This window comes from Podarcis raffonei, chromosome 9 (assembly GCF_027172205.1).
Source record: "Podarcis raffonei isolate rPodRaf1 chromosome 9, rPodRaf1.pri, whole genome shotgun sequence".
Classification (NCBI taxonomy): domain Eukaryota; kingdom Metazoa; phylum Chordata; class Lepidosauria; order Squamata; family Lacertidae; genus Podarcis; species Podarcis raffonei.
The window spans coordinates 62,005,829-62,019,944 of NC_070610.1; the positions used below are offsets into that span (position 1 = coordinate 62,005,829).

Sequence of the window (14,116 nt, forward strand, 5' to 3'; positions counted from 1 at the left end):
CTTGAACAGGAGATGGCATTATTCTTGCATTGTATGAGTTGGACTAGATGACCCTTAGGGTCCTTCCAACTCTACAATTGTATGACTTCTAAGCACTGCAGTGTACACTGCTTCTAATCTCAAAGTAGTCAGCCATCTCCACAAATAGGAAGAAGCAGGATTTAGAGCTTCAACCCACCAGCCTCTGCCAGCATTGCCAATGGTCAGGGATGATGGGAGTTGTAGTCCACATCTGGAAGACAGCATGATGGCTATCCTTGCCTAGTGGTTTTACCTTTTAGGCACCAGTGCATGTTCTCTTGCAGAGAAAGGAGTTTGGTTATTTATTATATTTCATTCCAAGGATCACAGAGTGATTTACAATATAAAAAGCACAAAATAATAGCATAGTAACAATTTAAAAGGCCATGGTTTAATGAGCCAAAGGCAAATAGTGGCTCAGCACAGTCGTCAGGGATGGGATTACAGGAAAGGGGGTGTCTAAAGCACACACATTTGTAGGTTTGCCGACTTGAGGGAGCAACCCTCAAGGAGTACAGTTTACAAATGATGGTCTCCTTTGAAAACACTTAGGTACATAGAAAGGAACCTTTATAGAGTTAGACCATTGGAGCATCTAGCTCAATATTGTCTACACGGGCTGACAGCAGCTCTGCAGCATTTCAGGCAGAAATATCTGCCAGCTCTACTTGCCAAAGTGAGGGATTGAACCTGCGACCTTTTGCATGCAAAGCAGATGTGCTACTACTGAGCTCCAGCTTCCCCCTATTTCTCACAAGGAGATGCACAAATGACACAGCCCCCATTCCCCCTCACCCAGTATTTCCCTGCTTCATTGAAGAAAGTGCCTGTGTTCAAAACTAGTGTCCCTTTATGTCCTATGGCACCCCCAACACTCACAATGGACCACATTATAGACTACATCCTCACATTGATCTATAGGAGGAAATTCCTCCCCCAATGCAATGGGTGTTTTACATTATAATCAATAGCAGGATGCAGCCAGACCAATATGCCATTAACTGGGGATGATGATGAAGTGTGTTGCATTATTATAAAGCATTCAGATGGACAGGGTGCAAAAGCAAATGAGTATGCAAATATAAGATTGGTACACAGTACAAATCCGATGTCATTGTCTTGCACAGAAGAAATTGAGGTAGGTAATTAAACCCTGCTGATCAGGCATAACCTTAGGAATGGCTGAAAGTGGGCCTTTAGAGGCCAGTTGTGATGCTAGATTGGTGCCCTGTGCTTCGTCTTCAATCCGTTGAGGTTTGGGAGGGCAAGGGGAATCCTACATCACAACTCATTGCAACACTTTCCCTTGGGCTAAACAGAAGGGAAGTGAAGAAAGCAAGCAGGAAGGGCCAAAAAGGTCAGATAACCGGCTTCTGGGAAGAAAAAGGCAGCAGCTGCGGGATGCATGACATCCCACCACAAAAGTGCTGCTGATTTGAAAATTGATTTGGCTCCAAAATATTTTTGACATTCTGGTTGGCCACTTTTTTTGTCCACCCTCGCAGAAGTCCAAAACAGAGCTCACTTGTGGTCAAAGCACCAAAGTGACTGGCAGAAATGAAATGCACATGCAATAAAATATAGATGTGAAGTGGAGGATAAAAATCAGAAGAGGCTTGTGGGAAGCAGCAGTAAATTAAAGATGCGCATGCAAAACATCCACTTAAAACTGGTTCGGAATGCATAAACCTTTAGCGATATAGCCCTGTCTCAATGCTAGCTTAACCCCAGCTTTCGCCTTTATTTTACACAAAACCAAACTGCTCTACATGGGGCAAAACACACTGTCTTCCCCGACTATATATAAATGACCTTGGCAAGTGGCTGGCCAAGATTATGGGAAGGAAACACTTGAAACCAGAGAACTCTTTGTGGCCAGCTTACCATTCAAGTTCCCGCAAGTAAATCTGGTAGTATTGGGGGAAAGTGCTTACAAGTTAGGTTTTTTTTCCATTGGCAACTGACATGATGGATACAACTCTTCCCTTTGCACAGGTATAGAGCGGTATACAAATTTAATAAACCACCACCACCATTGAGATTTCACTTTCTACTCACCCACCACTCCATCCAGTTCAAGGGAACATTCTAGGCAGGCAAAAGCACTTGAAGTGTGGAGCCAGGACCATTATAGGGTGAGACCTGGGAAGGGAGGTATGGCATGTTGACAGTCCAGGGGATTCCTGGAGGACCACTTCTGGTCCCTGAACCTGACTCCAACTCCCACGGTCAGGAAAGATGGTAGCTGGAGTCCAACACCTTGAAGGCGACAGGATTCTATACCTGCCATTTTCGACTCTCCTGTGCCAAACCAGTTCTTGAAGAGGCTCAGTGGACCGCAGGCAAAGCACACATACTGCTTGTTACTCATTAAAAACTGGGGAGAGAATTTGTGCAGTTTCCTGCTTGCTAGTTAAATGAAGACACTTTTAATAAGAAACACGGCACCTGACACAGCCAACACATCTATCATTGACCAATAATGCTGGACATTACAAAGAAGCCAAACTATTTCAAAGAGAATTGTTTTGTTTTTAAACAGGGAACTTAAAACGCTTTATTTAGGGAATGTTAAGACAGACATGTACCATTTTGAACAATTACAATACAGGCTTGTTCCCTAGATGGTGCTTTCTTTTTTTAACAATTACAGTATTTACAGATTGAATAAGGCACTGGTTCTCAAAAAAGAACACAAATCAGTATCAAGAAAAAAATTACATTGTCAACCATTCTTCAAAAGAAAGTTTGTGCTGTGTCAGCAAAGGACTAACAGTTGCAAGATTATTGTTCTCCTTGGTCTCCTCTCTTCCCAACATAAATGCCATTAAGGTAGTTTCACAGGCTACACATTTTAATCTATATTTCCCTGAAAAGCTCTCCTTTAAAAATTCTGGTATCTATATTTAACTATTAACTATGTCAGATATTTGAAGACCTAAAAAATGGTGAATTCTCAGACTAATGGCCAACAGGGACATCATCTTTAAGGTTCATAGCTCAAATTGCTACTGGAACAGAAGAATAACTGTTTGGCAATCTTAGTGAGTAACTATGTGGTAAAATAAAATATTGGTGCTAAAGCCAATTTGCAACACTGGCTGAGGATGCGTTCTGTCATTTTGAACAACCACATTGCAAAATCTGATTTCAGAAAAGCTAACGTAAGAGATGAAGGGGGAAACAGGCCCTTCCAAGTCTTGCAGCAAACCTGAAGCAAACAAACTATGTCATTATGCCCTTTTCACTCCAGTACTAATGCCTCTCTTCTTCCATATTACATTGTCACCATGAATTGTCAGCCTACATGTTTTCATAAATAAACACTTCGCTTAGTGCTTCATCATCTGTAATATTTTACTCTTGATCCACATAATGGAGTTGACCTCACTCCCAACTGTGATATATATATATATTTTCACACAGACACACACAAATATTTCCTTAAAATGCAAACCTGAACATCTCAACAGATTTATATATATATATATATTTAAAAATAAGAATATAGGGCTTATGGACACTGGCATCCAAAAGTCCACTTACTTCAGGAACCATAGAAGAAAAGGCTTTGCATCTTTAAAGTATTTGGAAAATCCAAAAACTCAAGTAACTACTAAGGTGTTTGAATCATAGTGAAATAAAATTATTTGTGCCCTCTGTGGAGTCAGCCTCAAGTTAAAGGAAAAGAAAGTCCTAAAGTCCTTTTTTAATAAAATGAGAGAGGCGGGGAGTTATTTTAATTATTCAGTCCAGTGGGGACTGCACATGCCCATTTTTTGCAGTTCAGCTGCTGGTGAGGCAATATGATCTGTTGTCTGCCAATCTTCAACTATTCTCACTGCAAATTCATCCCCCAACCCAAATGCTCAATCACTTTCTGGGAACTCTGGTGGCTGTGAATTGTGTGACTGGCTTACCACAGACTGAACTGCACACATAATCCATCTAATCACATTTTAGCCGCTATCAGAGTTCTATGATTTGGCTGCAAATATTGTGCTGGAGACAAATATCCAGCTTTCCTTGGGTGAGTGGGAGCAATCACTTTTACATTATCTGCCCAAGTGGCACCATCTTCATATTTTCAATGATTGCAGAAACTTGCTGTTTTAATAATTGCTAAGTGCAAGCAAAGTTACTCCAAATATAAGGGGGTGGGATTCACACTGCACAACAGGGAAGGGCCGTGACATCCATTTTTTAAGATGGTATGGGAAGAGAGATCCTGTGGGCTACCATTTCTCATCCAGTGAGAGTTTAAATGGGCTTTCCCCACTTCTGGGTCCCGGCCATGTCAGAAAACTCCTTAGTGCTATGCATTCTTAACCTCCATTAACTAATCACCACTCAAGGCAGAGGTGATTTATGGTGCCAGCTGTCAAGACACGAGGCACCCAAGAGAAAAAAAGAGGACAACTTCTGAAGAAACTAGCTTTGTGCATGATTGACTCTGTTTTGGAACAGAAATGTTCATGTAAAAACAACTAATGGCTCCAGAAGTCAAATTGCTTTCAGAATAGCCTATAAATTACCCCCAAATCGATGAGAATCACCCACGCTTAACTGCATGCAGCACTAAGCCCATTCAGGTTTTTAAGTATGTGGAGGGTTTGTGCCTGTGCTTGAGCAAGGAATCTTTACAGATGGCTCCCTGTACGATACTTACAGGAGGGATCAGAGGTAGAAATTCTTCTGTTATTACCCACCTAGGCTGCAATCTTAAAGTGAGGGTGAATAGGTAGAAACCAAAGGTGGTTGAACTATCTTATCTAAAACCCTACCAGCTTCTCAAGAGGCATGGCAGGAGTGAGGGAGGAGAGACACGCCTTTGCTCTTCGGTTCTGCAACTTAAAACGCTTTTCTGATTGCATGAAAGGAAATCAGTGAGAGATTTAAGCTAGCTCCTGAGCTAATGAGTGTCAAGTGGCTGAGATAGCATTGGATTCCCACTTCCAATGTGTTTGATGGTCCCCAGTCTCCAACAGCTTTTGCCCCATTGGGTCTTTCAGTGTTGGAATTCCAGCAGTCAGCCAGGGGTTCAGAGGTTTTGGATTTGGATCTGAAACTGGATCTCCTGCTCCACTATTAAGAGTATTCTCTCTGACGTCAGCAAGGGAGATCATTTGGCCTCTGAAATACCTTCCCAGGAGCCACTGGACTGCAGCCTTAAACTTTTATGTCAGGGGGAATACATATCTCCCCCATCCATCCATATTTCTCTCTGAAGTTCAGAGTCTGAAACTGCATCAATCTATCAGTCAGCTCCAATATTTTGCACCAAAAAATTAACTTCACACAGTATACTTTTTTCCCAGCGTCTTAAATTCTTACTTCCACTAACCTTGCAAAGAGAGAGGGAACACTGACTGTTACGCATGTGGAATCCAGCCTATTTAAGTGGATTTTCTTTGGCGAGGGTATGCACTTCCAACTTACAACAACCTACGGCTCCCACTGCACTGGGAATCTGAAGCTGCACAGTGCCCTCTGCAGGCTTCAAAATAACCTTAAAGGGACTTTCAAATGAAAAATATAACATAACAGCTCAACAATTCAAAACTACATTTAATTTTCCAAAGTGAAAAACAGCTCAGCAACCTAGAACTTCATGGTCAGAATTTTATGCAGTTTTGCTTGATACTTATGTGTGCCTTTAAGAAAAACTTGCAGTATTTTTTAAAACTTGTAACTGGAGGAATACACATAGCATATTTTGCTAGCTATGGTGCTACAAATTATTTTATCCCATTTATAGTTCTATTTCTTTAGTGTATTACTTTAAAACAACAACAGCATGTTTTACAGAAGACAGCCCAAATTCAGGAGATTCAGGGAAGAGTCTGAAGATAGGACAGGACTGAAAGCACCCTTATGCAAGCAAGGCCTTCTGCATGCATATGGAAACTTGCCAAATTTTGGAGGGTGTGCCGACTCACATTCTGGGGAACGGGGTGCTGCAGGAGGAAGAAGAGTCCCCAACTCCTTGTGCGTGCAAAATACCTAATAGGTTCACCTCAAAACCAAAATATGTGTCTCAGTGAGTGCTTCTTTGACCAGAATTGCAGAGGAGAAAACCTTGGAATTCAGTACTCCTCCAGTAGAATCTGATTTTTAAAACAATAATTAAAAAAAGGAAACGTTCTGCTCCCGTAAAGCATGTGGCCCAATAATCCAATACATAAAAATCCCCTTCACTTTAGAAAAACTCTCTCAATTTCCTTTCAGAATTAAAGAGGAAATTATATTTTTGAGAAGTCGTGAAAATAATAAAAACCTCTCCTTTCCAAAGCAATGCTCACCTACATGTGTTTAGAAACACACTGCAGTTTTCTTCTACCCCGTTAGTGGCAAGTTACTATTTCCAGGTGCACGCCGAACAGAGCGCGTCCTTTTGTCAATACTCTTCATTTTCTTAATTCTCTTATGGCGAACAGTATGCAATGCAACTTGGTCAGCCGTTTCATCGATCAGGGACTTTGCCGGTAAAGGAAAGGTTAGTGCGTATAACACCATATTCTACCAAACTTTAATTTACACCAATTTCAGAATTATTGTTTTGTGTGTAAAATGCCAGGAAAAAATTTCCCAAATAATAGAAAGTAAAGGGTGCTTGGTATTACTTGAGCTTGTTTGATTAGGGTTTTTTTCATTGTCTTCCACCTTTCACATCTAATGTTCCTTAGATGCCTTTAACAGTGTTGCTTTAATAAACCTGAAATGTGAAGGGCTTATACAAGTGATACTGATGGATCATTAGGTCTACTGTGCACAAGAAACTGCTTGGTAGCATATCTACCGATTCCCATTGAGAATGCGGTCTATCTATCAGGAACAGCTTACATCAGGGACAGCCAATATGGTACCCTCCAGATGTTGTTGGACTACAACTCCCAACAGCCTCAGCCAGAGTAGGATGATGGGAGTTGTAGTCCAAAAAAATAATCAAAACACCACATTGGCTTCCTTTGGCCTACATCTTATATGAGTTGCCCAAAATCAAATTTGTATAGGCGATCACTTATATTTCTATTATATTTTTCTTTCACAACATAGTGTGTTGCCTTGGGAGTGCAACAGTCTTTCATCAGCAGGAAATCATAACCAATTTGTTTTAGACACCAGATGCAATTTTGCTTGACTTTCCTCCACCCCCACCCCGCTTTAGAGTAACAATATAATTCTTTTCTTGTACTTTGTATTTGCAAAGGTTCATTTTTATGAAAATTAAACAGTCCAAATATAATAATAATATTAATATTAATAACATTAGGGGCTTTCACAGAAAGCAGCATGCATAATCTTGAAGCAGTTATCGATAACTGTTTCTTCCACCGCTTCCAAAAGAGGCCAAAGGTCTTCGCATCTGGCAGCCGAGGAGCCAAACTTGATGGAGCCGCGTTGCTTTCTTTCTCCTGGAATGGCCTCTGCGCCAGAGTGGAAGATTATTTGCCGAAAGACTGCATTCAAGGTTTATATTAGCGAAGTCTTGTAATTCCTCTTCCTGTCTCTTTGAAACATGAAGGAAAGTCCATTTTTCTGAGATTTAGCAAAGAGGTGCCTTTCTTCAGCCGAATCAGAGCTTAATGTCCTGTGACTCTGACATTTTGGCAAGAGTTTTCTTCACTCGCAGAGCTGTGAGCCGAGAAGCAGGGTTGTGAGCCCAGCATTCTGTCATGAGTTTGCCCATTTGTCTTAGGCACTAGAGGAAGAAAGAAAACATATAGATGAATGCATCACACACTCACACAAAGGTTTAATCTTGGCTGGAAGCCAAACACTACTCTGGAAAGAAACAAAATGAACCTAATTGAGAACTCATACTGAGCATGGAATTCTGCCCCTGTGTACCTTCAACCGTTATAGGCCTCATGTACAGCAGGACAATATGCAATCCACACTGCCCCAAGACATGGTTCACAACTAGACGGATGGTACTGTGGCTGCGTAAATACCCTACATTTAAACCACGTTTACCAAGCATATGGTTTCCTCCACAGTGGTTCCTGTGAACTGCAGATTAACCCTCACAGAACTACAATTCCCAGCACCCACGACAAACTACAGTTCCCAGCATTATTGCGGAGTTTTCTATGTGCTTTAAACGTATGGTGTGTACACAGCCTGTACCTGCACAATTAGTCTTGATGCTGTATGATCCTTGTCACTAGCATTGCTGAATAAGGAACAGAAGATCAAGGCAATGTGTGCTAGACTGCAGATACGTGTGTGTTTGTGTATGGATGGATGGATGGATGGATGGATGGATAGATAGATAGATAGATAGATAGATAGATAGATAGGAAGCCCAGGCCAACAACCATCAAAGCAGTAGAACAATACAATTAAAAATAAAATCAAACAAGCAAAACAGTCACATACCCTCACAGCTAATTGGATTAGGGGACATATATACACACACACACACACACACACACACACACACACATACACACACCCCACCTTCCTTCAGGTTTTTCATCTTTGCACCCTGCTAATGAATGGAAGAGAGTCATGTACAGCAGCTCCTACTGCAGCATGGGATGCATAGCTTCACTGTTATGCTACTTTAAGTCAAAGAATGGGTTAGAACTCTGAAGGATCGTAAGTTACTGTAGGAAGTCAGTGGCGCCCTCAAAACTCTTTTTATTCTGTGGTGGGCTATATACCAAATTTTCTCAATCTGCTTTGCTAGATCCTTCTTTCTCCTGGTTGTGTGTGTGTGTGTGTGTGTGGTGTTTTGGGGTTTTTTTTTTTACATCCCCCCTCTGCGACCCTCCCCAACGCACTCAAGATTGTTTACAACTCTTGCCATTTAAGTATTTTTAAATCTAATTGCAGAATACTTAAGTGAAGACTGCTATTCCCAAATCACAGCTGCCTCCTACAATAATAGCATTACACTGTACCACTTAACAAGATTAATGACCTCTGCATAGCATCACCATAACTGTCGGCAGATTTGTCTGCGGTACATCAATTACTGGTCTACTGATTCCAAAACACAATTTTGCTTCATTATAAATTCTCTGTGGAAAGTGTTCAGGCAACTTCCTCCCTCCCCTAAAGGAAAATACCACTACAGCTTTGAAAAGCAATTTCCTATATTAATTGACAAAAAGTGGAATTGAGAGACAGAAGACTAACACACAGGCTTTCAACTCCCCTCCCAATTTGTTTTTCCTTTTTACAGACACTAGTACCCTATTGGTGGGGCCTACAAAGCAGCGTATATACATGTATATAATATATTCGTAAGATTATGCACACTGCCTTGTATACAATGTAATGTACTAGTATTCCATGGGCACTTGGAAGAACCACCTGCTTTTAGACAAGCATGCCCCCTTATCTCAGGACCTGAACCCCATTTTAATTGGCTTGTTTCATTGCACATTTTAAACCACAGGTGTCTATTTTAATGAAATTGTTTTAGTGGCAATTAGGTAAAGGTAAAGGGACCCCTGACAGTTAGGTCGTCGCGTACGACTCTGGGGTTGCGGCGCTCATCTCGCTTTATTGACCGAGGGAGCCAGCGTACAGCTTCCGGGTCATGTGGCCAGCATGACTAAGCCGCTTCTGACGAACCAGAGCAGCGCACGGAAACACTGTTTACCTTCCCACCGGAGTGGTACATATTTATCTACTTGCACTTTGTGCTTTCAAACTGCTAGGTTGGCAGGAGCAGGGACTGAGCAATGGGAGCTCACCCCGCCGCAGGGATTCGAACTGCCGACCTTCTGATTGGCAAGCCCAAGAGGCTCAGTGGTTTAGACCACAGCACCACCCGTGTCCCTTTAGTGGCAATTATGTGTGTTTAAATGTTTTGAAATTGGTTTTATACTTGTAAACTGCTTAGACGCTACCTTGGCAATTAAGTAGCATATTAATTAATTAATCATATCAGAGGTGAGAAACCTGTAGTTCTCCAAATGCTGCTGGACAACAATTCCCATCAACACAGGGGCCAGGAGTAGGACCTGTGTGGCAGGTCAATTCCTGAGCTCCCGCATCCTCCTGGGGGCTACTTCAAGAGGGAGGTGAGGCGGCCCACCTGTCAATCATCTGGTGCTACCATGACATCAGGTGACTCAACTTCAAAGGAAACCATCTTTTCCTTTCTTCCTTTGCAGGTGCAGTTTAAAACAGACATGCATGCAAGGGAACATTGTTTCTTTGCAGCCATGGCTTGGACTTGAGCTGAGCTGCTCTACCCCAACACCCTCTAAAGATCAAACTAGACCAGGATTGTCACAACCTGGTATCCTTCAGATGTTGTTGGACTATATTATAGGGATGGCCAACTCCCAAGAGACTGCGATCTACTTACAGAATAAAAACTGGCAGTGATCTACCCCCTTTTTGGGGGGTTCAAATCAAAGTTGTTGACCTTTTTTTGGGAAGGAAAGCCCCGTTTTTAAGAGTTTGAGGGGAGAAAGAAGAACATCAACAAGTCGCTGGGGAAAACAACAGCCTCAATGAGTAAGCTCTGTCTTCCATTCTACAGATCAAGCAACAATGGGGGGGGGGCGGTTTCAATTTTACCAATGCTAAGGAAAGGGAGCCAGTGATCGACCGGGATCTACCAAAACTTCCCAGGGATTTACCTGGGATTGACCTGTTGGACATCCCTGGACTATAAAACCCATGCTATCTGATCACTGGGAATGCTGGCTGGGGCTGATGGGAGTTGCAGTCCAACAGCATCGGACAGAGCCTCCCTCGCAAGGAAAAGGCATTTAGTGTCAAAGTTACTCCATCCATGGCCAGATGCAAATGCTCTGAGCTGCTATAGAGACCAAAGAGTTGATGTGCACATTCAGTGTATATTTAAAACATTTCAGTTCTCTGATTTTCACTAAGAAACTGTTCTGTTATAAACTGTGGCTTTTAAAGGAAGATCAATATTTTGACATTTTTATTTGCTTTTTAATGAGGCTCAAATACCAAACTGTAAATGCTGGTCCTGGAGTATTTACTTCCAACATCAGTAAAATCAAATTAATCCAAAACTCTTAAGGGCCACGCTAGGCATGGCATTTGTCACAAGCAATGATGTGTGGTGGTAGGGGGAAATCCCATTTCGTAAGTTCGTTAGTAACAATGAATATCCATTTGAAAACATAGCATTAAGAAAGCTACTGTCTGGTTTACAGTGGTTTATAGCCAGCCTGCATGGGTGAGCTAGTCCTTTTGTCTCATCTGTAAGCTATTTTTAGCTTTCAGTACATTACAATGGAAGGCAACACTCAAAACACATGCCAATCACAGGCTCACACTCACAGATCTGGGTAACTGCTGCCCTTTGAATTTCCAAAAAAATGACCAGCGGCCATTGCTTCTTTCACCCAGAATACTAGGTGATACCAGATTTACATCAACATCTTGCAGAGGACTTGCTTATTCTGAAATGAGTCTAAAAAGCCGACCTGATAGGTACACCGTAATTTTGACAGGCACTGTAACAGGTATAACTCAGCTTTGCAATTTTCTTGGTTTTTCCTTATCCAACTGCAAAAGGCAGCATCCTATAATGTCAAGACTTTTCCCTCCTAGAGTCGATTCTGACAAAAGGAGGTAAATGCAATGCGTCAGGTTTTGAAATCTCTCCTTGGATAGCTCAATCAGTAGAGCACGAGACTCTTAACCCCAGGTTTTTGGGTTTGAGCCCCAAATTGGGCACATTGCGGGGTGTTGGACCTTAGGTGTCCCCCCCTTCCAACTCTAAAATTCTGTGATTCCTTACCTCATCACTGCTCCACCTGTTGGGAAACGAGGGCCGTAGCTTCTTGATACCTACTATTTCTCTCATGTCTTCGTATGAAGGGTCAGTGGGAACAAGGTCATGATATGGAAGCTGATACTCTTCAACTATACCTGGAAAATGTGCCATTTGTTAGCTGTATCAGTGTCAGGTAGCTTTACAAACAATGCTTTATCAAAACCCAAATGAATAGGCATGCACAGACCGAAGCTCATTGGGAAGGTTCATTGGGATATGGTAGCAGGAAGCAGCCAAGTGGATGCTGGATCCATTTTAGCATGTGGGTCCACATATAAAGGTAAAAGGTCAGGTGACTGAAAAATGCTTTCAAAAGCAAGTAGCCTGAGATGTCACAGACCTGCCCCACATATGTCCTGCGTCCTAAAACTCAGGCTAACTGTAGGTATCTTTTCCACTAATACCCAGGGCTTAGTTTATAAAATTCAAAAGCAAGCTGGAATTCACCCTTCCACATTGGAAAGACCTAATCCTAACTCAAACTGGTTGTTTAATGCTGTGCAATTGAAGGGTGGTTTTTGCGTATGCTCCAAGGCACTTTCCTAATTTCGTTGTCTAAACCTCATGGCTTAGTCTTGGTGTTAAAAATCAGATCAAAACCATGATGACCTTAAGTCTGCCCTCTGGTTCCCTGTAGTCAAAGTGCTGTCAATAAAAGCCAACTTCCTTCTTCAAATGCCTCAAGGCTAGCATACGAAATCTCTGCATTGCCATTCTTAGACAGGTAACAGAAAGCTTTGCAAACAGCAATCAGCCAGAGGAGATCTAGCAGAGGAAAATACAAGAAAGTGGAGGAACTGGGTTTTAAAATGCCAGTCTTGCCAGGTCTGGAATTAATTTTATACAGGCAACAATGCCTTTTCAATACAGGTTTCCTAATGCTAGCTAACACCTGCTAATGCTGATCCTCTTGCATCCTATCTGCGTAATCTCCTTGTTAATCACGGCACCTAAGCAAAACCAACCCCATTCCTTTTCTACATAAGCAAAGGGAGCGCTCTCGGTTTAAGCTCTGATGTTTATAATTCTGGAAGTGCCCATAAATGAGCTCCAAATTCCCATTGCAATTATGAAACACACTACATCTTTAGAAGAGACTATTAAAAGAGAGGATAAATCTTTGCGGCTAAATGAGGACCTACAGGGACGGGGAAAATGAGTCCTAACAACCAGAAAGGAAATGGGAATAAGTAAGTTCAGCGACAACAGTTCTTTGAAACGGATGGTTTTCTCTGTCTCTCTTAAAACACACAAACACACACACACACACACACACGGAATTGAAGTAATATAGAGACATGCACCAGGGCTGTAAGGCATTTACCTCCTGAAACACATCTCCTTGCTATTTCCCAAAGGATGAGTCCGAAGCTGTACATATCGGCCATGATATATGACTGGAAGTGATTCCGATTTAAGCTTTCATCTAGGACTTCAGGAGGCATGTACCGCTTTGTACCCACTCTGGTGTTTGGTGGAATATCCACCTCATTTGTGTCACTGAAAGATGAAGGGGGTGGATAGAAGAAGACAAAAATGAGTGTTTTCCCCCCCTAAAACTAAATTGTATATGAAAGGCCAGGGTGGGCAGGTGGGAGAGAAAGGGACCTCAAATGAAATCCATCTATGAGCAAGGTCAATGTAAAAGAAAACCTTAATGGAAATGATCCTTTCAGAGAAAGGTTTTTAACAGTTTGCCAGGGACTTTTTTGTTTTGTGTTTTGCGGCTTCCATGCCTGGGGATACTTCAAGCATCCAAATGCAAACACACAACAGTGATAAGACTCAGCAGGGGTTGCTGGTAACATTTGTGAGATTTCATTAGCATTAAGATGAAACTCCCCTGCCAAAGATAGCAATCCAATTTCCCAGAAAGGTTGTTTTCTTAGCAGGGCTCAGTTCCCCGGGCTTAAATATGTTTATTAATCTTATTAGGTTCATTTATATATAGTTCTTAATTTGGAAAAATTCCAGGGTGGCAGCGGCGTAGCTAGCTGCTCAGGCTCCGGGGGGGGGGGGTGCGCCCCTGTGTGTGTGCGCCACACAAGGGGGGGTGAGCAGCCCAAGGGGCATGGGGCAAATTGCCCACCGGGCAGGGTAGGCTGGGGCAAGGAGTGCTGGGCGGAGCCTGCAGGGAGCCTGCCCACTGCCTCCCCCTTAGCTGCGAGACTTTGGGGAGTGGGACGAGGAAGATCTATAAGAAGGAAAGTCAAAAGGCAGCCCCCTCCTCACCGGCTGCGTGCAAATCAACTGAGGCAGAGCAGAAAAAGGAGAGAGAGAGTCTTTATTCAGGCCTTAACAGACTTTTAAAGC

The 14,116-nt window shown here is 42.3% G+C and overlaps 1 protein-coding gene across 4 annotated transcripts in view; it reads right to left on the reverse strand.

The window, feature by feature from the left end:
• Positions 1 to 7,202: 7,202 nt before the first annotated feature.
• The window catches only part of BMPR1B (bone morphogenetic protein receptor type 1B), a 214,307-nt gene continuing 207,393 nt past the window's right edge, over positions 7,203 to 14,116 (reverse strand). For all 4 annotated transcript variants that reach the window (XM_053404034.1, XM_053404037.1, XM_053404035.1 and 1 more), the window contains 3 exons: positions 13,128 to 13,303; positions 11,768 to 11,898; positions 7,203 to 7,723 (listed from right to left, as the gene is read on the reverse strand). In XM_053404034.1, the coding sequence (XP_053260009.1) occupies positions 7,598 to 7,723; positions 11,768 to 11,898; positions 13,128 to 13,303 (433 nt within the window). In that variant the 3' untranslated portion in view covers positions 7,203 to 7,597. The remainder of the gene's footprint in view (positions 7,724 to 11,767; positions 11,899 to 13,127; positions 13,304 to 14,116) is intronic.